This window comes from Syngnathus scovelli, chromosome 21 (assembly GCF_024217435.2).
Source record: "Syngnathus scovelli strain Florida chromosome 21, RoL_Ssco_1.2, whole genome shotgun sequence".
NCBI lineage: Eukaryota > Metazoa > Chordata > Actinopteri > Syngnathiformes > Syngnathidae > Syngnathus > Syngnathus scovelli.
This window is the reverse complement of record NC_090867.1, coordinates 2,121,240-2,147,055: the sequence shown is the minus strand read 5'-3', so window position 1 is coordinate 2,147,055 and position 25,816 is coordinate 2,121,240. Positions and strand designations below refer to the sequence as shown.

Sequence of the window (25,816 nt, the reverse complement as noted above, 5' to 3'; positions counted from 1 at the left end):
AGCCAACAGCGAAGTGCTAATTCACACCACACTACATTCTTTTTCTAATCAGCGTTGCTACAGACACAATCCCCCTTCCCTTTAGTGTAGCAACGCCTCTGTAACCAGGGCAACCATAACATTAAAAAGAGGGGCACGTGGAGTAAGGACTCAGAACTGATGGAGGTTGTAACTGAGATTGCTTGCTCTATCGTTCTACTCGCGAGTAAACCTGTTCTGGTTGTCTTCTCCTCTTCATTCCAGCGAGTGATTTAATGTCTAATCGTATTTAGACCCAACAATAGCCAAGAGGTGCTATGGGGAGAGCCTGGAGAGACACCTCTCTGCCCATCCTGATCCCTCAACAGAGTGGAAAGGCTTGCAGAGCATCACGGGCTTCAACTGTGGAAAATGCAAGGCTTGCAAACCAGGCAAACATGTTTTACTGCAGGTTTGAACCGTCCACCCACACAACAGGACCTCCTGCATCACAATCAACATCCACACCTCCCCCAACCCCCCTGTCCACACCTCCATCGTCATTATCACTTACTCTCGCTCTTTCAGAAGCCGCGCCTGGACTTCAGATCCGCGAAGAGGAGGTGTGTCAGATGTTCCGGAGACAAAAGGTCAGGAAGGCACCAGGCCCAGACGGCGTGTCCCCCTCCTGCCTGAAAGTCTGTGCTGAACAACTGGCACTCACCTTTGCACGGATCTTCAACCGTTCTCTGAGGTGCCCTCGTGCTCCAAAAGCTCCACCATCGTGGATGGTGAAGCCCGCCACCACAGGTTTGAATGTCACCCTGACATCTGTGGTCATGAAATTCTTTGAGAGGTTAGTGTTGAGCCACCTAAAGGACATCACGAGCCCCCTGCTCGACCCGCTGATGTTTGCCTACCGGGCAAACAGGTCGGTGGACGATGCTGTCAACATGGGACTGCACTACATCCTGCGCCACCTAGACACCCCGAGGGTCATACGCCAGGATCTTGTTTGTGGACTTCAGCTCGGCGTTCAACACCATCGCTTCCGACATCCTCCACCAGAATCTCATCCAGCTCGCGGTGCCTACCTCCACCTGTCAGTGGATCACCAGCTTCCTGACCAACAGGAGACAGCATGTTTGACTGGGGACCATCACATCCGACACCCGGGCCACCAGCGCCCCTCAGGGGTGCATCCTCTCCTCACTGCTCTTCTCTCTCTACACCAACGATTGCTCCTCAGGCGACTCTTCTGTGAAGCTCCTGAAGTATCCGGACGACACCACTCTCATCGGACTGATCCGGTACGGTGACGAGACTGCGTACAGACAGCAGGTGGAGCGGCTGGTCCACTGGTGCAGCCAAAACCACATGGAGCTGAACCGGCTCAAGACCGTGGAGATGACAGTGGACTTCAGGAGAGACCCTCCACCACTTCTACCCCTCACTATCCTCAGTAATGCTATTCCCACCACAGACACCTTGAAGTTCCTGAGATCCACAATCTCTTGGGACCTGAAATGAACCGGCCACATAGACTCTGTCCGGAAGAAGGCCCAGCAGAGGCTGTACTTTCTGAGACAGCTCAGGAAGTTCAACCTGCCACAGGAGCTGCTGAAGACCTTCTACACTGCTATCATCCAGTCTATCCTCTGCACCTCCATCACTGTCTGGTTTGGATCGGCCACCAAACAAGACAAGCACAGACTGCAACGGACAATCAGGACTGCGGGAAAGATAATCGGGACCAACTTCCCATCTATCCAAGAATTGTACCTGTCCAGGACCAGGAAACGTGCACATAACATCTCTACAGACCCTTCTCACCCAGGTCACAGTCTGTTCGAACTACTCCCATCCGGACGGCGTTACAGAGCGCTGTACGCCAAAACCAGCAGACACAGCTTTTTTCCCCAGGCTGTCGCTCTGATGAACTCACACCACTCAAAGAGTCTCACAGACATCACTGGGCAAAAATATCCTGTTCTTGTCACTTAAATGTTTTTAGTCACCTGAATGTTGTACAGAGACCGAGATCAACCGGAGGCACATTCCTTGTTTTGCATGCACAAACTTGGCCAATAAAGCTGATTCTGATTCTATTATATTTTAACAAACACGCATCATTATGAAGGTTTTTCTTTTGTTTGTTCGCAGCTAAGATCATGCAAGCTGTTTCCAAATTCGCAGGCTGCGTCCTCCAAGGCCGGTTCAAAGGCTGGGTCCTTCGTAGCCAGCTCCGTCTCTGTGGACTGCATAAGCTGTGGCAAATTTGGACAGACAGACTATATCTGTACAAATTAATAGGTAGCATCTTTCAACGCACAATATGGCGAAGACGTGGTGTCATTCCCGGCGCGACAAGACAGCACCGCTGGTGTCCAAATTCACACAACCTGCGACAACCAGCCCTCGAATCTGGCCTGGTTTCTATGGAGACGGGTCATGAGTTAAGGCTATGAAAATGTGACCTTCGCAGCCTTCATTTTGCCTTTCTCTTCTTCTACACTTTCCTACCCTCTTCTCGACGTTTAATACGTCATGCCACCTGAAGACGCCCTGATTGGTTTAGCGACGGCACACCACTTGTGTCTGGAACTTCAAAGTAAATGCTCCACCGGAAACACTGATCACTTGCGTACAAGAGTATCTTCATCTTCGTTTCCAACAGCTTCGGCGACTGGGTCTGTTGAATGCATTGCTGTAGTCGCGAGTGGAGCAATGTGGGCGTCATGAAACAATGGCCAGTTTTAAGGCTGCGTTTGTGTCTCACGTGACGTAGTTTTGAAAATCATGTCACTAACCTGAAAACCGGTCGAAAAACCTGCCTTCTGAGGACGCAACCTGCGGATTTGGACACAGCTGCTGTCGCGTTTTGACTGTTCCTACACCGGCGCAAGCACAACAACGATTTTACATGACCTCGCGGAAATGGGAAATAGCACACTTTTAAAAAATCGGATTGGGAGCCTAAAAATCTTGATCGGGGCATTACTTACACTCTGAAACATTTGTTAATTACATCAAAAAAATCGCTCATTGAATATAAACCCTGTTACTTTTGTGTTTTGATCGCACATCCATATACATAATTCCTGTTAAATAAATACATGAAAACTGTCAAATGAATTATTTAGTCAACCCGTATAATATGTCGCTTCATATCACTTCTTAACAAAGTTGTCAATATACTGTTAAACCAAACAAATGGCTAAAATATAATACGCGTTACTCAACCGGAAAAATAAAACATATACGAACCCAAAAAGTTTGAGAATGAGAGTCTGTATCTGACGAAATTCATATTGTTTGTGTCTGTTGTTCCCACTAAATGTCGAGTAACCTCCTTTCCATGAGCTACAAAGGACCATATTTTCATACTTGTTGCCTGTAGTTTTCGCCTGTTTGCAAAATTACACAATGTCCGATTAAATACGTTGACAATTTCACTACTTTTTCTAGCGATGGCAGAATAAAAATACTTTAATTCAAATATTTCCTTCTAGAAACATAAAGTCAGAAAATAAAAAACGAATGCAATAAAGGCTTTGTGTTAAAGTCCTTTGTGAAAGAGGACCGCTCGGTCAACGATGGCGGCGCCCGGCGGAACGTTAAATTGTGAGGATTTTTCCATGTTTCAGGTAATTCTAAAATATGTTTTGTTCGTTCTCGTTCTGCGCCGTGTACATGCCTTCCGATGGTCCTGAATGTTCCACTTGTAGGCAAGTAACTTCAGGACCCCTGGAAAGTGAATACAGATACGCAAATTATATTTTAAAATAATTGCTGAAATCGTGGGAAGATAGCAATTTAGTGATCGATTCAGTGCGCTCAGAATAACTATGTACTGAATTGTAGCGATATAGCGTTGAACTGCTCTTCGCCGTAATTTTCTATGCTGAAGCTTCAATTCACTTTCCGATTTTTTTGGTAAATCCTTAATATTTGGTACGATTGTTAACTCTTAGGTGTGTCAAATTTAAAAGAATATTTTCAAAGTAGTTATTTTGCCGTAGCGGGCGGCTGTTGGTACCAGACCCACTTGTTTGTTTGTTTGTTTGTGTGTGTGTGCGTGTGTGTATCATGTTAACAAGAAGTACTGGGTGTGTTGTTTTTTTCTTTGTGGGTTCTTAATAACCAAACCGTATATTGAGGAAGAAGAACTTTTACTTTCTTTCAACGCGCTTCGCCACATACGGTCTACATTTACGTCTCACTCGTCCTATTCATTTTCTCATTCTTCAAGCGCTCCCTGCTGTCCGGAGGTACATGTTACATTCACATCAGCAATGATAAGCAGATCTCCATTTGCTCATATCATTACATCTTCCTTTTTTTTTAAAACTACCCCTTTAACATTGAACAACGCTCTATATAGACAAAACTGACGTTGTCTGTCTTATCTGATGCATACACTTGAAAACAAATAATTATTCTCTTTTAACTCGTTAAGCTCAACTCAGATACCTTATAGTCAACAGAATTAGCTTACAATAACACCAGTCTGTATCACACACATATACAACTGTACTTAAAGAGATGTGTCATCAACGTAAAACATGTAAACATTTAAATATGTTCAGTGAGTTTCTCAGGTGGCTTAACTCTTCTTGAAGATTTTCTGATTGCTAGTTCTTGTGCATGGTTAGGTAACTCATGTGGAGTTTTTAGCTTGTTCAGCTGCCTCAGATCTCTTTTCTCCAGTTGCAGTTTCTTTTAGAAGATCTCTGCGATTTCGACTCAGAATAGCTCCATCTTCTGTTTGAATGGTATACGACCTTGGTTGAACTTCACTTAGCACATTTGCTTTTTGCGTCCATGTGTTTGTTTTGTCTGTAAACATCACTTGGTCTCCAGCATGCCGTTCAGGTAAGTTCCTTGTTTCTCTATCATAATAAAACTTCTGCTTTGCTTTTTGCTGCTCCTTGAACTTCTTCATGCTGTTTCCCTCCTGAATGGGCAGATACGATCTCAGTCGTCGTCCCATAAGTAGCTGCGCTGGCGACACACCACACTCAAGCGGTGTTGTGCGGTATACTAACATGCTCTGGAAGAAGTCAATTTCACTGTCACGTGCCTTGCTCATCAGTCTCTTCACAATTTGGACTGACTTTTCCACCAGGCCGTTGGACTGTGGATAATGAGGACTTGATGTTGTGTGAACAAAGTCCCAAGCCTCTGCAAATTGTCTGAACTTCATGTTGGCAAATTGTGGTCCATTCTCTGTCACAACTTCAGTCGGCACGCCATGTCTTGCAAATATCCCTTTCATGGTAATCACACCTTCTGCAGTCGTAGTATGCAATCTACAGACCTCTGGGTACAGGGAGTAGTTGTCTGTGACCACCATGTAGTCCTTGCCTCCAAAAACAAAAAGATCAGCACCCACCTTCCGATAAGATCGGTCTGGCACCGGGTGTGGCTTGAGTGGCTCTGCAGGATTGCTTACTTGGTACTTCAAACATGTTGTGCAGTTTGACACCTCATTTGTAACATCCTGGTTAATCCGTGGCCAATACATAACCTCACGTGCTCTCTTTTTGCATTTTTCGATTCCAAGATGTCCTGCGTGTATCTTCTTGAGCATCACTCATCGAAGACTCTTTGGAATAACTATCTTGTTTCCCTTGTAGATGGAGCCTTCCACCACGAACAGTTCTGCTCTGATATTCCAGTACTCCTGAATAACAGTTGGACTGTATTATTTACAGTTGGGCTATCCATCTGTGATAGTTTTGTATAGTGTTCTTAGTGTGTCATTTTTGCATGTTTCCTTTTTATGAGTTTAATTTTTCCATCCGAAACAGGCACTGCATTTGTGATCATGTTAACGTAGACTTGTACATCAATGTCCATTTTGGAGTTAGCTGGCTCTTTTGGGTCGACAGCTCTGGAAATGTGTCAGCTGTGTACATCATCTTACCAGGAATGTACATCACATTTAGTGCGTAGCGTTGCAGTCAGATCATCATTCTTTGTATTCTCAGTGGACAGGCATTCAGCGGCTTCTGCAACAACGCAATCAATGGTTTATGGTCAGTTTCAACACTGATTGCTTGCCCTGAAACAAACTGGTGAAATCTTTCGCAGGCATATGTTATGCTGAGCAGTTCTTTTTTAATCTGTGCATATCTTGTCTCCGCGTCTGTCATGGATCGTGAAGCATATGCAACAGGCGGCCAATCACCATATTTCTGCATGAGTACTGCTCCAAGTCCACTTTGTGATGCATCTGACGAGATTTTAATTGGTCTCACAGGGTCATAGAACTTCAGAATGGGCTCTTCTGTGAGCAACTTCTTCAGTTCGCACCACGATTTCTCATGTTCATGGTTCCACTCCCATTCTATTTTGTTTTCAGTCAGCTGTCTCAGTGGCGCCATCTTTTCAGAAAGGTTGGGTATGAATTTTCCCATGTAGTTGATCATGCCATTAAACCTCTGTACATCCTTCTTGCATTGTGGCCTTGGCATGTTTTCAATTGCTGACACTTTTCTGGGATCCGGTCTTACGCCTTCATTGCTCAGGATGTCCCCTACAAATGTCAGTTCCTTCACTCCGAGCAGGCATTTCTCTTTATTCAGCTTCAGATTTGCTTTTCTGGTTGCTTCAAGCACATTTCTCAATCTGTTGTCGTGTTCTGTTTTTGAAGTTCCCCACACAATGATATCATCCATTGATGTGTCCACTCCTTCGAGGTGCTCATAGATCACGTGTATTGTTTTGTGATACACCTCGGGCGCTGAAGCAATGCCGAAGGGCAGTCGCCGGAATCTATATCTATCAAATGGACTGTTGAATGTGCATAGTTTTGAACTAGCATTGTCTAGTAGTGATGGGTCCGGCAACACCGATGCGTCGGCGCATGTGTCAAGCTCATAGAGCTAAGCCCCGTGTCAGTGCGCGTATCGCTTTCAAAAAGTCACGTGACCGAACGAGCAGCAGTGTTGTCTGTCAAGAAAGCGCGCTTTAGCTCTGTTAAAGGAAGCGCATTGTTAACAGGATGGATCTGCTAAAACAATATCTGATCTTTTGCGGTTCATCCTCGAAGTTATCAAGAATTATGGAGCAGCCCCAAGTCAGATACTGGGAGAATCAAAAGACCCACTACACTGCACTCCAGCCTCATCTGCGCCGTGTGAGTGGGTGTTTTCAACAGCGGGAGAAATTGTGTCCAAAAAGCTCAACAGGCTCAATTTCAAAACATTGGAAAATCTTATTGTTTTAAATAAAATTAGTAAAAAACAAATCCCAGTGCACAAGCATCCTCTTTCACATGTTCACTTAGATTTTCATGTTACGGTACATGTTCACATTATTGATTGACTGTAACTAAAAAATAAAATATATTTTCAATTTAAATTAATATGTGAAACAATAGAATATAAAATATAATTACTTAAATTAATTCATGTATATACTAGGTCATCAAATCAGTGTCAGTCGAGTCTGTCAACTAGGTTGCCTGTAGTATTTTTAAGGTCCAGCTGGTGTCAGCAGTCAGCGACACAGTATCGGCACAGTGTCAATACAGTTCGGCAATGTGTCGAAACGATACACGACGCCTCATGGATCCATCACTATTGTCTAGCTTGAATGGCCAAAATCCTGATGATGCATCCAGTTTGCTAAAGTATTTTGCATTTGCAAACTGACATGATTTCTTCTCCCGTGGGGAGTTTGAAACAGTTAGCTCTGTTTAGATCTCTTGGATCCATGCATACTCTTGGCTGTCCATTACTTTTCTCAACAATAACAAGAGAACTCACCCACTCGTAGGTTCATCAATTTGCCCAATCACCTCCAGTCTCTCCATCCGATCCAGCTCATCCTTCAGTGGCTTTTGAAGAGCAAATGGTACTTTGCGGTATGGATGAATCACTGGTGGCATTTTGGGTCTGATTCTCTTGAATTCTCTCTCTGATACGACGTTCGCCTGGGCACTTGTATCCAGTTTAACCTCCATGTGCGTGTCATTCACTTCAAGTGTCATCATCCAATCTTGTTTTTCCACCTTGTTTTCTGTCACAGTGTCCACATAAAATTCATCAGAGTCATCTTCATCCACTGCATGGACTTTGTTTTGGGGTCTGATTTCTGCAGCACCGAGCATAGTGGTTATTTTTAGTACAATTGTTGCACGTTTTACCATAAGCCGGACATTTTTTAGGGAGTTTTTAGAAGTTTTTTCTTTACTATCTGTGTTACCTGGTGACTTTGATTTCAGTTTAGTCTCGAAGGTCGCATTCTTTTTATTGTCTCTGTCCTGTATGTGCTCCCATTCACAGCATCTATGTTGCAGCTGTCACTGAATACAATAGAATAGTTGAGAGAATGCGGCAGAGTCAGAAAGCCCCCAAAAAGGTATGGCTATGATGAATATGCAGACATAGTAACTGTCGAACATTATGCAAATGTCTGTAGTGTAAATGAGCCAAGTACACTGAAGGAAGCAATGATGAGCTCTGATGCTAAGGAATGGAATGAAGCAGCTGATTTGGAGTATGAGTCCCTGCTCAAAAATTATACTTGGGACTTAGTGGAATTACCAAAAGACAGAAAGCCAATAGGTTCGAGATGGGTGTTCAAAGTCAAGCACCATAGTGATGGAGAAGTGGAGAGATACAAGTGCAGACTTGTTGCCAAGGGTTACTCACAGAAGTATGGTGCTGACTACGATGGAACTTTCTCACCTGTTGTACGATTCAGATCAATGCGTACATTGCTGTCCTTTGCAGTTCAGAATAACATGCATGTACACCAGATGGATGTCGTTACTCCATTTCTAAATGGACATCTAGAGGAGGAAATATACATGGAGCAACCAGACACGTACGTCAAACCAGGCCAAGAGCACTTGGTGTGCAAGCTGAAAAAGTCAATTTACGGCCTTAAGCAGTCACCTCGCTGCTGGAGTAAGACTTTCACAGAGTTCATGAAAGATCTTGGTTTCAATCAGAGCACATCAGACCCCTGTGTGTTCGTGAGAGCTCGACAGGGGCTAGAGATATTAGCTGTTTATGTCGATGATCTGATTCTGATCACAGAGTCACTGCAGAGCATGAGTGAGTTGAAAGTTGCTCTGAAAAAGAGATACAAGATGAAAGACATGGGTGAGTTGTCTTACATACTGGGCATCTCAGTGATTCAAGACAAGACAAACAACTGTGTGTATCTTCATCAAAAGCATTACATTGAAGCTATTCTTCAGAAATACGGGATGGATAAAGCCAATCCCGTCACAACCCCAGCTGATGCAAATGTGAAGTTGCAGAAAAATGATGATGTTAGTAAGCCAGTGAATCCAGGTACCTACCAGTCAATTGTAGGAAGCCTGTTGTACGCAGCAATGGCCACCAGGCCAGACATCGCACAAGCAGTGAGTGTGTGTCAACGTTCAACGCATAACCAAACACTGCACACATGACTGCTGTGAAGAGGATTCTTCGCTATCTGAAAGGTACCACAAACCTCGCTCTCAAGTACCAGAGGTCAGAGTCTGGAACTTTAGTCGGCTTCTCAGACGCTGACTGGGCAGGAGATCAGGATGATCGTCGTTCTACAACCGGGAATGTCTTCCTACTGAGTGGAGGAGCAGTAAGCTGGCTCAGCAAGAAACAGAACACAGTCGCACTGTCAACAGCTGAAGCAGAATACGTCGCTCTCAGCCAGGCAGCACAACAATGTACCTGGCTTACACGACTACTCAGTGATCTCGGAATGGACGTTACATCAACAGTGATTCTGGAAGACAACCAAGGAGCTAATGCCATAGCTAAGAATCCAGTTGACCATTCAAGAACAAAGCACATAGACATTTGCTACCACTACATCTGTGAATGTGTGCAGAATGGACAAATTCAACTGCAATACTGTCCTACAGATAATATGAAGGCAGATATCTTGACCAAGCCTTTAGCAAAGCAGAAGTTTGAGTAACTTAGGAGAGACATTGGACTCCGTGCTGTGTAACTCTGATAAGTATGTCATAGGCCAATGTTTAGTATTGTTAAAGCCTAAGTTAAGACTACTGGTAAATAAGGTAAAAAGAAAAATGCGGAATTAAAATGGCTTGCAAAATTAAGTGGGAGTGTTGTAATACAGTAATTTAACAATTCAGGTTAATGCCGGTCAGGATGTGAAATACTGCCACTTTGTGGTGCTATGTATGCTCCGTGTTTCAGTTCAATAAATGCTCGTGAAATTCAATAGTTGTCATGTTATCAGATTTGCAGGCGCGTGTTTTGGAGACTCGGGTGAAGAGAGGGGTGGAGCTGTCAACTGATCACCACTTGGTTGTGGGTTGGCTCCGATGGTAGGGGAAGATGCCAGTCCGACCTGGCAGACCCAAACGTACTGTGAGGGTCTGCTGGGAACATCTGCAGAGTCCCCTGTCAGAAAGAGCTTCAACTCCCACCTCTGGAAGAGCTTTTCCCACATCCCAAGGGAAACGAGGGGACCTCCATTGTTGAGGCGGCCGACCAGAGCTGTGGCCGTAAGGGGTCGGTGCCTGTCATGGTCGGTGCCTGTCATGGTCGGTGCCTGTCATGGCAGCCCTCACAGTACATTTGGGTCTGCTGGGAACGTCTGGCAGAATTCCCTGTCAGAAAGCGCTTCAACTCTCACTTCTAGCAGACCTTTTCTCGCATCCTGGGGGAGGCGGGGGACATTGAGTCTGAGTGGCGGCTGACTGGAGCTGTGGCCATAAGGTGGTCGTGGTGGAAACCCTCGAACCCGCTAGTGGACACCAACGGTAAGGGAAGCCGTCAAGTTGAAGGAGTCCTATCAGGCCGTTTTGGCTTGTGAGGCAGCCGACAGGTACCGGTTGGCCAAGCGGAATGCGGCTTCGGCGGTTGCTGAGGCATGGGAAGAGTTCAGCAAGGCCATGGAGAATAACTAATATTCTGGTCCAGCATCTGGTATTTCAGAAGAGGGAAGCAATACTGTGTACAGTGGAGACGGTGTGGTGCTGACCTAGACATGAGACGTCTTGAGTCGGAGGGGAGAATAGTTAGAAGACCTCCTCAATTCCTTTGTAGAAGCAGGGCCTCAAGACTCTGAGGTGGACTCTTCAATCTCTGGTGTCGAAGTCGGCGAGGTAGTTAAAAAGTTCCTCGAAGGCGAGGATGAGCTGATGAGATCTGCCCGGAGTTCTTAAAGGCTCTGGATGTTATGGGGCTGACTTGGCTGACACGCCTCTACAACATTGCGTGGACAGTGCCTCTGGATTGGCAGACTGGGGTGGTGGTTCCAGTTTATAAGAATGGAGACCGGAGGGTGTGTTCCAACTACAGAAGAATCACACTCCACAGCCTCCGTGGTAAGGTCTATTCCAGGGGTCACCAACACGGAGGACCGCACGAGTTGCCCACAGGACTGTTCTAAAATTAGCTCAAATAGCGGCACTTGTCAGTGAGCTGCATCTATTCAAACCTCGGTTTTCCAACGTCATGGTTCTCGAACAAATTGGAATTCAAACAAAAAATTCGAGATTTTTTTTGCTTCGGTTGTCAAATAAAATTCAGAGGTCAAACCTCGCAAGATGAGCAGGGAGGACCCGAGAAAACCCGACCGCGCGGCCCGGATGCAGACTGACTCCGTTGTTATTGTATTTTCGTTACTTGGAGGATTGTATTAACCCCTAATCATGCCTCCAAAGAAAGCAAGTGGAAGCAGTAAAGCAAACACAAAGACGCTCTTAAAGCAATGCGACAGTGAGCGCCCGGCGTGCTGCGGTTGCGCAATCGGACCAAATTAAGGTCCCTGCGCACTGATGTCCACTTAAATTTGGGAAAGTACATCAGGACTTTAAAAATATTTTCTAAATTTCAGCGACGGCTCTGTCACAATAATGTGACCAGCGCGGTGCAGTTGCGCGGTCGGCGATGCGCTACGGTTTGGCGTTCGGCGGTGGGCTACAGTTGCGCGATCGGACAAAAATGCGCAAATGAAAACATGCTTAAAAAAGGCTGGGGTTTTTTTGTCTTGGAACGGATTATTTCTTTTTCCATTATTTGTAATGGGAAAAGTAGATTCGGAATTTGACAGCTTCGCTTCTCAAACCGCCTTCTGGAACGGATTGTGGTCGAAAACCGAGGTTTGACTGTACGTATAAACGACATAAAAATAAAACTCCCAATTACGTTGAATTAGTGGGAGCACTGAGCTTGTTTCTCAGAAATGAGCCGGTCCCATCTAGGCGTAATCAGAGACTATGACACCCGAAGTGGTTAAGGTTTGTCTTTTAATGCAGGATGCTTGGTCTCCATGTGCCGAAGCAGTTTTGAAGGCTTCATTGCCTCGTTAGCTAGCCTATCGCCACATATTATGCAGAGTGGGCTTGGCGCGTCAGGGTCACCTCTGGCGATAAATCCATATTTTAAGTAGGACTTCAAAAATTTTCTTTTAAATGCAGCTTTCCTTTTCTTAGAAGTCGTAGCCTCTTTTTCTTCCGTCTCCTCATTGGGCTTTTTTCCCTTTCCGAAGAAGCTTTTCAAACATCTGTTTCTTGCTCATTTTTGCTTGGTTCGCGGGCTCAACTGAGGTGACATGTCACGTGACAGAGACGAGCTTCTTGACCTGAATCGACGGATGTAATTGGGAGAGAATCGCCAATCTTGTTATAGTTTTCAAAATAATTCTTACTCATTTTTGCTAGCTTTCCGGGTTCGACTGGGGAAACATGTCACATGACCGGGACGAGCGTCTTGACCTGAATTAATTGATCATCAATAAAATGTTTTTTTTTCTGTGCGGCTTGGCGGCCCGGTACCAAGTGACCCACGGACCGGTACTGGTCCACGGCCCGGTGGTTGGGGACCACTGCAGTAGAGTACATGGTTAAACAGTAGAATAAAGTACAACCAAACTCACTTTCTTGATCCCATGACGTTTTTTTTTGTTTTTGTTTACCGTAAATCAGCCCTACGATGCAGTGCACCTTATATGTGTGTGTTAAATACAGTGATGGCAGACATAACTGAGACTGCGCCTTTTAGTACAGTGCGCCCTTTGGTCGTGAAATTACGGTAATTCATAATATATAATTTTACCAGTGTCTTTGATTAATTCCTCTGCTATGTGCAGGCCAAGGGCTGGAAATCCCTTTTGGTCCACACTGAATTCCTTTGGAACTTTGGCAAGGAGGAGCTCTGCAAACAAGGATTTTAGGGACTAAAGTTACTGACACAAGGTTTGGTTTGAATGTTTTAAATGCGTGTACAAGTAAAACTTACTTTGCAATTAAGGAGACCACATGAGGTTCTGTCTTGTTGCACCGGATGGCTTATGGTGGTGCATGCCCATCTTGACATGTTATGGCCCTTTGGCCGCATAAAGCCCCTGAAAAATTACATTTGAAATAGTGTGGAGTTTGCATGTTCTGACGGTGCCTGCGTAGGTTTCCTCTGGGTACTCTGGCTTTCTCCCACATTCCAAAGAAATGCATGGTAGGCCGATTGTGCACTCCAAATTGCCCGTAGATGTGATTGTGAGCGTGAATGGCTGTTTGTGTGTGCACTGCGAGTGGCTGTCAACCAGTTCAGATTGTTCCCCGCCTACTGCCCGAAAGACTGCTGGAATGGGCTCCAGCATGCCGCAGTGATCTGCTGAATTCTGGTTTGTCACGTAGAGCGCGCCACAGCGACGCCGGAGAGATGACCTACATTTTTAAATTTGTCTAGTTTCCCTCACTCGCATTTTACGTTTTTACTCAACTTTTGGGAGATTACTATTGTTTGTAAGTCGTGGACGGTCAATCCTTGCCATTCCGACCACGTCACTGCTTGGCGTTCAGCGGAGGCTTCGTGACTCTCTGTCTACCGTCGTTTGTTGGACACGCAAGTATGGCTTCTGAACAAAAGGTTTGTATGGCTCCCTGCACCACCTGCACCCTTCTTTTAGAGTGCTAAAGGTACGTAATCGTAGATGTGGCGGACACAAATGTGAGCTGTAGTCAGCAGGCTAGCCCAGTTAGCATTAGCCCCAAGCGGCCTGCTAACTGCGATGAGCCTGTTAAGACGCATAGCCGTCCCAAACCATCTTGGTCTACTGGCTCTTGCACTTTGGTCGTAGGTGATTTCTTGTCGATCAATTGGGATGACGGATCTGAGGCGGATTACCACCCTCGAAGATACTGCCAGGACAATTGAGAGCACTTTCCTGCAGCTCTTCACTTGTAATATGGACATCTACTTTTTCTTTGGATTGTTTTATATTGTGTATTCTATGTGCCGTCTCTGCATCCATTGCAGCCTGGTCAACCTGGAAGAGGGATCCTTCCATCTGTAGTCCCTTCTCAAGTTTTTTTTTTAGTTTTTCCTTGCCCTCCTGGGAGTTTAAGATCAGGGGATGTTTGAGAATAATTGTCAAATTTTTGTATATGTGAAGCCCTTTGAGACTTGCCTGTTATTTAGGGCTATATAAATAAACTTGACTTGACTTGTGACCCCATTACCCAAAACTAGAGACTAATGAAACTAAAATTGAGTTATTTGGACCTAACAAGGGGCGGTATGCATGGTGGAAGAAGACATTTCAGGACAAACACTTGCTACCTGCAGTCAAATTTGATGGTGGTTCCATCATGCTGTGGGGATGTGTGGCCAGTGCAGGTACTGGCAATCTTGATAAACTTGAAGGTCGCAAGGATTCCAGTCAGTATCAGCAGATTCTTGCGAACAGTGTTCAAGCATCAGTGACAAAGTTGAGGTTGAGCAGGGGCTGGATAGTTCAACAAGACAACAACCCCAAACACTGCTCAAATTCTACTAGGGCATTCATGCAAAGGAACAAGTACAACATTCTGGAATGGCCATCTCAGTCCCCTGACCTGAATATTATTGAAAATAAGTGGCGGGCTGTCCATGCTCGGAAACCATCAAACCTGACTGAAATGGAGGTGCTTTGTCATGAAGAATGGTCAAAAATACCTTAAACCAGAATCCAGACTCTCATTGGAAGCTATAGAAAGTGTTTGGAGGCTGTTATTTCTGCAAAAGGAGGATCTGCAAAATATTAATGTCATTTTTCTGTTGGGGTGCCCAAATTTATGCACCTGCCTACTTTTGTTTAAGTAATGATTGCACACTTTCTGCAAATCCTATAAACTTCATTTCACTTCTCAAATATCTCTGTGTTTGTCTGCTATATGATATAGGTATTTAACTGAAATTGCTGATCAGAATAACCAATGATTTATAAAGCGAAATCTTGAAAATGATCAGGAGTGCCCAAACCTTTGCATACGACTGTATACGACTTGGGGACATTATACGTAAATATAACATTAGTCTTCAATGTTATGCGGAAGACACCCAATCATATATGCCGTTATCGATGACAAATCCGCGGAATTTTTGTAATCTCCTTGCTGAGATTAAGCAATGGATGTCTCTCAATTTCTTACGTCTTAACCCAGATAAAACCGAGATGTTGATAATTGGTCCTGCTCGTTATCACCACCTATTTAAAGAAACCACTGTAAATATGGATAAATGTAAATCAGCCAAAGTGATACTGTAACCAATCTCGGTGTTATATTTGACGAGAACGCTCTCCTTTCAAAAACACATTAAGAACATAATTATAACTCCGTTTTTTTCACCTCCGTAATATTACTGAGACTCGTACGATTCTTTCAACTCGTGATGCGGAAATTATTATACATGCGTTTATTATAATAATTGATTACTGTGACGTAATGTTCTCTAGTCTTCCTAAATCCAGTATTAAAAGTCTACAGTTGGTACAAAATGCTGCGGCGAGACGAGAAAGTTTGGTCATACTACCCCAATATTAGCCAACTTACATTAGCTCCCAGTCCATTTAAGATGCGACTTCATGGTTCTTTCATTAACCTATAAAACACTGCATGACTTAGCGCCTTCGTATCTCGTCGACCTAGCTGTACCTTACGCTCCGACCCGTAACCTTCGGTCGCAAAACGCTTATCTTTTCGTGGCCCCAAGAGCCAAAAAGAAGTCAGCATGGAAAAGAGCATTTTCTATTCGGGCTCCAGAGCTTTGAAATGCCCTACCGATAGATATCAGAACTGCTACCTCAGTAAAAACATTTAAGACACGATTAAAAACACATTTTGATGCTGTGGCCTTTAATTAACCTGTGTTGGCCGATTCGGCTAGAGCAGGGATAGGCAAACTTTTTGACTTGCGGGCCAAATTGGGTTCTGAATTTTGATCGGGGGGCCGAACCAGGAGCAGATGGATGTAGTATTTGTGTGAATATTTGTGTAATATAAACGACCTGTAAAGGTCATTGCATAAAAAGTTTTGGCCTTTAGTAGGTAGTAAAGCATGGAGATTCAAAAAAAGTTTTAGGAAAACAAATGCATTTATTAATAGCATTAAAAAAAAAATCCCTAAAAAACTGCTATCAGTGATTCTCATAAAATACGACACTGCCTGCAGGTCAGATTAATGAAAGATGTTTATCTTATGAGATCACATCAAACGGCAAACATTCTGACCAAATATATCATCTTGAAGAATCGGTGAAAGCATACATCCAAATAAAGTAATCAAAACGGCAACACGGTGAGGGGTATCTGAAAATCAGAGCAGAGTTTTAACTCACAAACACCTGGTAACAGAGGTGAGGAAACGGGAAACACTTCCTTAAAGTAAGTGTTGGGTTGACAACATTTATCTGAAATCAATCTCAGAGACGGTAGGTCTTTTTGGCTTAGCGTTTTCTTCCGCGCAGAAGGACGCACCCCAGACACACACAGCAAGTGTGGCTGAGATCCGCGCTCTTCTCGAGTTTAGCCGTGTCTTTTATTGAGAAAGAAACAATTGGGCAAGTGTACATGATCGGGTAGGTTTCCAGACAGGAAGGACATCTCATTACCACAGAACAAAGGGGATACTCTTATGGACGGGGGGCAGTATGGACGTCTCATGACCATTAGCTTAACAAAGACGTAGTCTTAGTGCCCTTGGGAATACATCGCTGTGCCGTACTCATGACTTCAACTTAAATAAGACCTTTGTCTGCTTCAGACATCCCATGACAATCTCATGATCTGTACATGTCTAGCTAACTGTGGGGCTTAGTGTATAGCGTGGCTCATGACTCCAGTCATTAGCCGGCCATATGCCCCCAAGTCATTATCACGAGGCCAGACTGTCACATACTGCGGAGAATCTTGCACACAAAAGTAGATACATAGATTCCAATGATAAAAAGTACATTATTCCCAACAGTAAGCCTTAAGAACTTTACAGGTTAACATTAGTCACAAACAGGTGGTGCATCAATGTCCTTGAGCACATATGTCAGAGTCAAGGCCCGCGGGCCACATCCGGCCCGCGAGAAGGTTTTTTACGGCCCCTGGGATGATCTTTATTTATTATTAGAACCGGCCCGCAGACCGCAGCAAGCCGGCAGCCCGCAGATCTTTTACACGCACCAATACTACATTTCCCACAATGCAACGGTGACGCACCGAGCAGTACGCTGCTTCATTTCAGTGTTTATTATTAGCAGTCAGCATAACTGTAAAATTAACTTTCAAAAATGGCAAAAAGAAAGGTGGACACTGAGAACTGGGGGTTTCAAACAAGTGGGAGTCGGAGTATATCTTCACGGAGGTAGCTGGAAAACCTGTGTCTTCTGTGTGGAGAAAGTGTGGCGGTACTGAAAGAGTATAATCTGAGACGACATTATGAAACGAAAGACGCGGATTATTTTTTTCTTTGAAGTAAATTTAGCCCACTTTTGCTAAAATAGAAAGTTTAAAAGTTAAAGTTTAATATTTGTTTTCACTGCATGTTACTTCTCCTTGAGGAAAGTGTTTTTGATTAATAGATTTTTGCATTTTATTCTATTGTATTTCAATCCAATTATATTTTAAAAATATTTCAGTTGAGTGGATGAAAGAAAATTGCTATTATTTTTTTCTTTGAAGTAAATTTAGACCACTTTTGCTAAAATATAAAATATAGGTTACTGATGGTGCCTTAAACAATACAGGTTTCTTTCATTTAATGTTCATGTTGTTAGGCTACGGATTTTAGTTATTGATCTGACTCCAAATTGCGATCAACACTTAACACATGAGTTGCTATGTCCCAATCCACACACTGGCGCACCTAACAATTTTGCAAGTTTGTTCTGTCAAAGAGAAGACCAGTAGATCAATCAGACCAAATTTACCAATTGTTTATTCCTAACAAAGCGCACTAATACAGGCCTGGGTCCCGGGTCCCTCACACTAAAACTCGTGCGTTTTTGTGACCACCAAAAGACGACACATTCTTCCGGGTTGCCCAGTTTTGAAGAAACACAATATGAATATTAAAGCATGCAAAACATTGTGTGATGATTGGTTGATGGCCATCTCCTCCCCGTCTAGGTGTTATTACTGAGGTCAGGCGGTTGGGTTTTCCCCGCGAAGGCCGACCACCTGGACGTGATGTTGTTCTCGTTTCTCACCGACCTTGAGGTGTTCTCGTCCGGTACTCCCTGTCTGGGCCTATTCCACAACACTTCGAAGAAAACAAGTTCATGCAGTTTACCTGCACATTCTTCGCCACCCACCAATCCACACGAGCACTCCGATACTAGATATTATATTAATATGATTATAAGTTTAACACAACCTTAAAAAATATGTTTGCAAACTGCCGAAAGCACATTTCCCTTTAATGTTATGGGGATTTTTATATAAAGGAAATTTGTCTTTTGTGTCTGTTGAAAATTAAAGATTACTGACAGAGCCATAAGAAAATATTGCTTTATTTATCTGATCATATTGGAATATATTTGTTAGGTTTTCAGTAGGTTCAATTAGGTTCACTAGACTATATGCGTCATTTAAAAACATTTCAATGAACATTCGATCAGTCCGGCCCTTGGCTTGTAGCAAAATTTTTTATTTGGCCCTCCGTCCATTTGACTTTGACACCCCTGTCCTTGAGCATCCTGCATTGTTTGAAAATGAGAATGGTCGCTAGTTTCAATCCCTGCTATTTGTACAGATCATATTCAAAATGCATTTTTTTACAACAAACTTGAAAGCCTCCCCTTCACTTTCAGTGGGAACAGTGTTGTTGGTCTCCCTTTTTTTGCTAGTGTGTCATAGTCTGGAGTAAAATTTGTTGTGGCAATTCTTAGGAGAGATCCGAGGTGTTGGTCCGTTTACCTAGATCTGTGACGGGTTGATGTTGATGTTCATGTGCCTGAACGTCACGTCGCGTACGTCGAGCCAAATTGGCCACTCTTTTTAAACACTCGGCGGTCAGTGTCCACCTTGCTTTTCCTTGGGCGACTCATTTTAATGGAAGGATTCCAGGGGAAGGTTTGTGGGTGGCTTTAACGTAAAACTGTATCCGAAAGCTCGGCGCGCAAATTACAAGAATGCACTGATACAAATAGAGCGCGAGTGCGCCATTTCCGTACTACTGAGTACGTACACGCACTTGTGAGTGTGCACCGAGCTTTCTGACACGGCTTCCGGTAGTAAATGTGCAGGCGAGTGGTTCCCCATCTACTGTCAAATTTTGCACAATTTTGAGGCTTGTCTGTGATCTGGGGCTATATAAATAAACATGACCTGACTTGACCCCCGTGAGGATGAAGTGTGGACTTCCTCTGCCAGATGGCTGTCATTTCGTATGAGTCAATCAAATGGCTTTTTATCCTATATTCGTTATCTTCCCACTGTACACATTGGACTTTAGTTACAACTCTGAGCTGTGGATGACCAACTATTGTGGGAGGTATACCAAGGATGACAATGAGGAGTACAGCTGTCTGGTGGGGACCTTTGCCGTCTGGAGCCGCTCCAACCATCTGGAACTTAACGTCTCCAAGACAAAGGAGCTGGTCATAGAATTTGGGAAACTTGGGCTAGGAGATAGAGGGTGTGGACAGATATCTTGGGTTGTGGTGGATGGTTAACTGGACTGGTCAGCACACATGAGCGACCTGCACAGAAAGATGCAGCATAAGTTGTACTTCCTGAGGAGGCAGCTGTTGTTCAACATCTGGAACAAAGTGTTAGATATTTTCTACCAGTTTGCGGTTTCTAGTGTATCATTCTACACTGTGGTGTGCTGGTGGAGCAGCACATCCAAGGAGGATGCTTCCAGACTGGACAGGCAAGGAGTGATAATCAAGGAGCTGGGCTCTCTGGTGGAATAGACAAGATTCAAGAATTTTTATTCGCCATGTTTGAGCATGCCAAACAAGGAATTTGACTTTGGTACATCATAGCCTCTGTTCAACATTTAGGTGACTAACAACACTCAGGACGTGTGCGAAAATTGACAAATATTCTCATAGTACACATAATACAGACAATTCAAAAAAGGCGTGGAGAGTAGGATGTTATTGCACAGCAATGACTCTGAGACTCTAAGAGTGGTGTGAGTTCATCAAAGCGACAGACAGCCTGGGGGAAGAAGCTGTCTCTGTGTCTGCTGGTTTTGGCGTTCAGGGCTCTACAGGACTGTCTCAGAAAATTTGAATATTGTGATAAAGTTCTTTATTTTCTTAAATGCAATTAAAAAAACAAAAATGTAATACATTCTGGATTCATTACAAGTCAACTAAAATATTGCAAGCCTTTTTTTATTTTAATATTGCTGATTATGGCTTACCCCTCCGCGAGTCGTCACCTTATCGTGGTGGAGGGGTTTGCGTGCCCCTATGATCCCAGGAGCCATGTTGTCGGGGGCTTCATGCCCCTGGTAGGGTCACCCATGGCAAACGGGTCCTAGGTGAGGGGTCAGACAAAGCACGGCTCACCCAAGCCCCTTATGATGAAAAACATAAATGGACTTTGTTTTCCCTCGCCCGGACGCGGGTCACCGGGGCCTCCCTCTGGAGCCAGGCCTGGAGGCGGGGCTCGAAGGCGAGCGTCTGGTGGCCGAGCCTTCGCCCATGGGGCCCGGCCGGGCATAGCCCGAAATGGAAACGTGGGTCCCCCTTCCCATGGGCTCACCACCTGTGGGAGGGGCCGAAGGGGTCGGGTGCAATGTGAGCTGGGCGGCAGCCACAGGCAGGGACCTTGGCGGTCTGATCCCCGGCTGCAGAAGCTGGCTCTTGGAACATGGAATGTCACCTCTCTGGCTGGAAAGGAGCCCGAGCTGGTGTGCGAGGCAGAAAGATTCCGACTAGATATAGTCGGACTAGCCTCCACGCACAGTTTGGGTTCCAGTACAAGCCCTCTCGAGAGGGGCTGGACTCTCTTCCATTCTGGAGTTGCCCACGGTGAGAGGCGTCGAGCAGGTGTGGGTATACTTATTGCCCCCCGGCTGGGCGCCTGCACATTGGGGTTCACCCCGGTGAACGAGAGGGTAGCCTCCCTCCGCCTTCGGGTGGGGGGACGGGTCCTGACTGTTGTTTGTGTCTATGCACCAAACGGCAGCTCAGAGTACCCACCCTTCTTGGGGTCCCTGGAGGAAGTGCTGGAGAGCGCTCCTTCTGGGGACTCTATCGTTCTACTGGGTGACTTCAATGCTCACGTGGGCAATGACAGTGAGACCTGGAAGGGCGTGATTGGGAGGAACGGCCCCCCCTGATCTGAACCCGAGCGGTGTTCTATTGTTGGACTTCTGTGCTCGACACGGATTTTCAATAATGAACACCATGTTCAAACATAAGGGTGTCCATGTGTGCACTTGGCACCAGGACACCCTAGGCCGCAGTTCGATGATCGACTTTGTAGTCGTGTCATCGGATTTGCGGCCGCATGTTTTGGACACTCGGGTGAAGAGAGGGGCGGAGCTGTCAACTGATCACCACCTGGTGGTGGGTTGGCTCCGATGGTGGGGGAAGATGCCGGTCCGACCTGGCAGACCCAAACGCTCTGTGAGGGTCTGCTGGGAACGTCTGGCAGAATCTCCTGTCAGGAAGAGCTTCAACTCCCACCTCCGGCAGAGCTTTTCCCACGTCCCGGGGGAGGCGGGGGACATTGAGTCTGAGTGGACCATGTTCCGCGCCTCCATTGTTGAGGCGGCCGACCGGAGCTGTGGCCGTAAGGTCGTTGGTGCCTGTCGTGGCGGCAATCCCCGAACCCGCTGGTGGACACCGGCGGTAAGGGATGCCGTCAAGCTGAAGAAGGAGTCCTATTGGGCCGTTTTGGCCTGCAGGACTCCGGAGGTAGCTGACAGGTACCGAATGGCCAAGCGGAACGCGGCTTCGGCGGTTGCTGAGGCAAAAACCCGGGCGTGGGAGGAGTTCGGTGAGGCCATGGAGAATGACTTTCGGACGGCTTCGAGGAAATTCTGGTCCACCATCCGGCGTCTCAGGAGGGGAAAGCAGTGCAACGTCAACACTGTTTACAGTGGGGATGGCGTGCTGCTGACCTCGACTCGGGACGTCGTGAGTCGGTGGGAAGAATACTTCGAAGACCTCCTCAATTCCACCTACACGCCTTCCATTGAGGAAGCAGGGCCTGGAGACTCTGAGGCGGATTCTCCAATCTCTGGGGTCGAAGTCACTGACGTAGTTAAAAAACTCCTCGGTGGAAAGGCCCCGGGGGTGGATGAGATCCGCCCGGAGTTCTTAAAGGCTCTGGATGTTGTGGGGCTGTCATGGCTGACACGCCTCTACAACGTTGCGTGGACATCGGGGACAGTGCCTCTGGATTGGCAGACTGGGGTGGTGGTTCCCCTCTTTAAGAAGGGGGACCGGAGGGTGTGTTCCAATTACAGGGGAATCACACTCCTCAGCCTCCCTGGTAAGGTCTATTCAGGGGTGCTGGAGAGGAGGGTCCGTCGGGAGGTCGAACCTCGGATTCAGGAGGAGCAGTGTGGCTTTCGTCCTGGCCGTGGAACAGTGGACCAGCTCTACACCCTCGGCAGGATCCTCGAGGGTGCATGGGAGGTCGCCCAACCAGTCCACATGTGTTTTGTGGACATGGAGAAGGCGTTCGACCGTGTCCCTCGGGAGGTTCTGTGGAGGGTGCTTCGGGAGTACGGGGTGCCGAGCCAACTGATAAGGGCGGTTCGGTCCCTGTATCACCGATGCCAGAGTCTGGTCCGCATTTCCGGCAGTAAGTCGGATTCGTTCCCAGTGAGGGTTGGACTCCGCCAAGGCTGCCCTTTGTCACCGATTCTGTTCATAATTTTTATGGACAGAATTTCTAGGCGCAGCCGAGGCGTTGAGGGGGTCCGGTTTGGGGACCTCAGCATCGCGTCTCTGCTTTTTGCAGATGACGTGGTGCTGTTGGCTTCTTCAGGCCGTGATCTACATCTCTCGCTGGAACGGTTCGCAGCCGAGTGTGAAGCCGTCGGGATGAGGGTCAGCACCTCCAAATCCGAGTCCATGGTCCTCGATCGGAAAAGGGTGGAATGCCCTCTCCGGATCGGGGATGAGATCCTGCCCCAAGTGGAGGAGTTCACGTATCTTGGAGTCTTGTTCACGAGTGAGGGGAGGATGGAGCGTGAGATCGACAGGCGGATCGGTGCAGCGTCAGCAGTAATGCGGACCCTGTACCGGTCCGTTGTGGTGAAGAGAGAGCTGAGCCAAAAGGCAAAGCTCTCAATTTACCGGTCGATTTACGCTCCTACCCTCACCTATGGTCACGAGCTATGGGTCGTGACCGAAAGAACGAGATCTCGGATACAAGCGGCCGAAATGAGTTTTCTCCGCAGGATGTCCGGGCTCTCCCTTAGAGATAGGGTGAGAAGCTCGGTCATCCGGGAGAGACTCGGAGTAGAGTCGCTACTCCTCCACGTTGAGAGGAGCCAGATGAGGTGGCTCGGGCATCTTATCAGGATGCCTCCTGGACGCCTCCCTGGGGAGGTGTTCCGGGCATGTCCCACCGGTAGGAGACCCCGGGGACGACCCAGGACGCGCTGGAGAGACTATGTCTCTCAGCTGGCCTGGGAACGCCTTGGGATCCCCCGGGATGAGCTGGATGAAGTGGCTGGGGAGAGGGAAGTCTGGGAGTCCCTCCTAAAGCTGCTGCCCCCGCGACCCGACGGAAGAAGATGGATGGATGGATGGATGGATGGATGGATGGATGGATGATTATGGCTTACAGCTTAAGAAAACTCCAAAATCCTATATCAAAATATTAGAATATTTCCTCAGACCAAGTAAAAAAAAAAAGATTTATAGCAGCAAAACAAAATCAAACATTTGAAAATGTTCATTAATGCAGTGGTCCCCAACCTCTTTTGCGCCACGGACCGGTTAACGTGTCAGAAATATTTCCGCGTACCGGCCTTTATAGACTGCTCAAAAAAATTAAAGGAACACTTTGAAAACACATCAGATTTCAATGGTGAATTTTTTGGGGGGACATATCTACACTGATATGGACAGTTTAATGTCTCAGGAACAAAAGGATGTCACATCTTTTAATGGAAATAAAAGTTTTCAGCCTACAGAGGGCTCAGTATACAGACACCCCAAAAATCAAAGTGAAAAAATGATATGGCAGGCTCGTCCTTTTTGCCTAAATTCAATTTCTGCAACTCAAAATTATTTTCAATATCTTGTGTGGCCCCCATGAGCTTGTATGCATGCTTGACAACGTCGCGGCATGCTCCTAATGAGACGACGGATGGTGTCTTGTGAGATGTCCTCCCAGATCTGTCTTAAGGGCATCAGTGAGCTCCTGTAAAGTCTGAGGAGCAACCTGGTGGCATATGATGGACCAGAACATTACGTTCCAGAGGTGTTCTATCGGGTTTAGATCAGGTGATCGTGAGGGCCATTCAATTGTGTCAATTCCTTCATCCTCCAGATATTGTCTGCATACTCTTGCCAATAGGCCGGACATTGATGTGGATCAGGAGGAACCCAGGAACTACTGCACCAGCGTAGGGTCTGACCATGGGTGCAAGGATTTCATCCCGACACCTAATGGCAGTCAGACTGCCGTTCTCTAGCCTGTAGAGGTCTGTTCGACCCTCCATGAAAATGCCTCCCCAGACCATCACTGACCCACCACCAAACCGGTCATGCTGAATGATGTTGCAGGCAGCATAGCGTTCTCCTTTGCTTCTCCAGACCCTTTCATGTCTATCACAGGTGCTCAGGGTAAACCTGCTCTCATCTGTGAAAAGCACAGGGTACCAGTGGCGGACTTGCTAATTCTGGTGTTCTACGGCAAATGCCAATCGAGCTCCACGGTGCTGAGCAATGAGCACAGGAAACACGACAGGACGTCGAGCCCTGAGGCCACCCTCGTGACGTCTGTTTCTGACTGTTTGGGCAGAACATTCACACCAGTAACCTGCTGGAGGTCATTTTGTAGGGCTCGGGCAGTGCTCAACCTGTTCCTCCTTGCACAAAGCAGCAGATATCGGTCCTGCTGATGGAATGAGGACCCTCTACGGCCCTGTCCAGCTCTCCTAGAGTAACTGCCTGTCTCCTGGAATTTCCTCCATGCTCTGGAGATTGTACTGGGAGACACATCAAATCTTCTTGCAACAGCACGCATGGATGTGCCATCCTGGAGGAGTTAGACAATCTGCGCAACTTCAGGAGGGTTAAGAAATCACCTCATGCTCCCAGTCGTGATAATGACTCTAGCTAAAGCCAACACTAGTGGAAAAACAGTTAAAAAAGATCAAGAGGGAGGAACTTGAAATGGCCTCCACCTGCAAAATCAGTCCTGTTTTGGGGACCATCTCGTTGTTGCCCCTCTAGTGCACCTGTTGTTAATTCCATCAACACCAATGCAGCTGAAACTGATTAACAACCCCCTCTACCTGACCAAAACCTTATCAGAAAAGTCTAATTGAATTCATGACATACCCTGATAAAAAACTGTTCCTTTAATTTTTTTGAGCAGTGTATAAATAAATAATACATTTATATAAATAAATAATACATTCATAATAAATATATAAATACGATGAAATAAAATGAT

General features: G+C 46.0%; 2 protein-coding genes across 11 annotated transcripts in view; one reads left to right on the top strand and one right to left on the bottom strand.

The window, feature by feature from the left end:
* The window catches only part of fam162a (family with sequence similarity 162 member A), a 92,242-nt gene extending 88,859 nt beyond the window's left edge, over nt 1–3,383 (bottom strand). For both annotated transcript variants that reach the window (XM_049758484.2, XM_068649404.1), the window contains exon 1: nt 3,226–3,383. In XM_049758484.2, the coding sequence (XP_049614441.1) occupies nt 3,226–3,343 (118 nt within the window). In that variant the 5' untranslated portion in view covers nt 3,344–3,383. The remainder of the gene's footprint in view (nt 1–3,225) is intronic.
* A 71-nt stretch (nt 3,384–3,454) lies between these two features.
* The window catches only part of mix23 (mitochondrial matrix import factor 23), a 61,272-nt gene continuing 38,910 nt past the window's right edge, over nt 3,455–25,816 (top strand). For 8 of the 9 annotated variants that reach the window (XR_011086065.1, XR_011086066.1, XR_011086068.1 and 5 more), the window contains exon 1: nt 3,483–3,605. Coding sequence is in view for 5 of the 9 variants with exons in the window: in XM_049758491.1 (XP_049614448.1) it covers nt 3,555–3,605 (51 nt within the window). In the remaining 4 variants the exon portion in view is untranslated. Of the gene's footprint in view, nt 3,606–25,816 lie in introns of all 9 variants that reach the window. The other variant, XR_011086067.1, reaches the window with a different exon arrangement.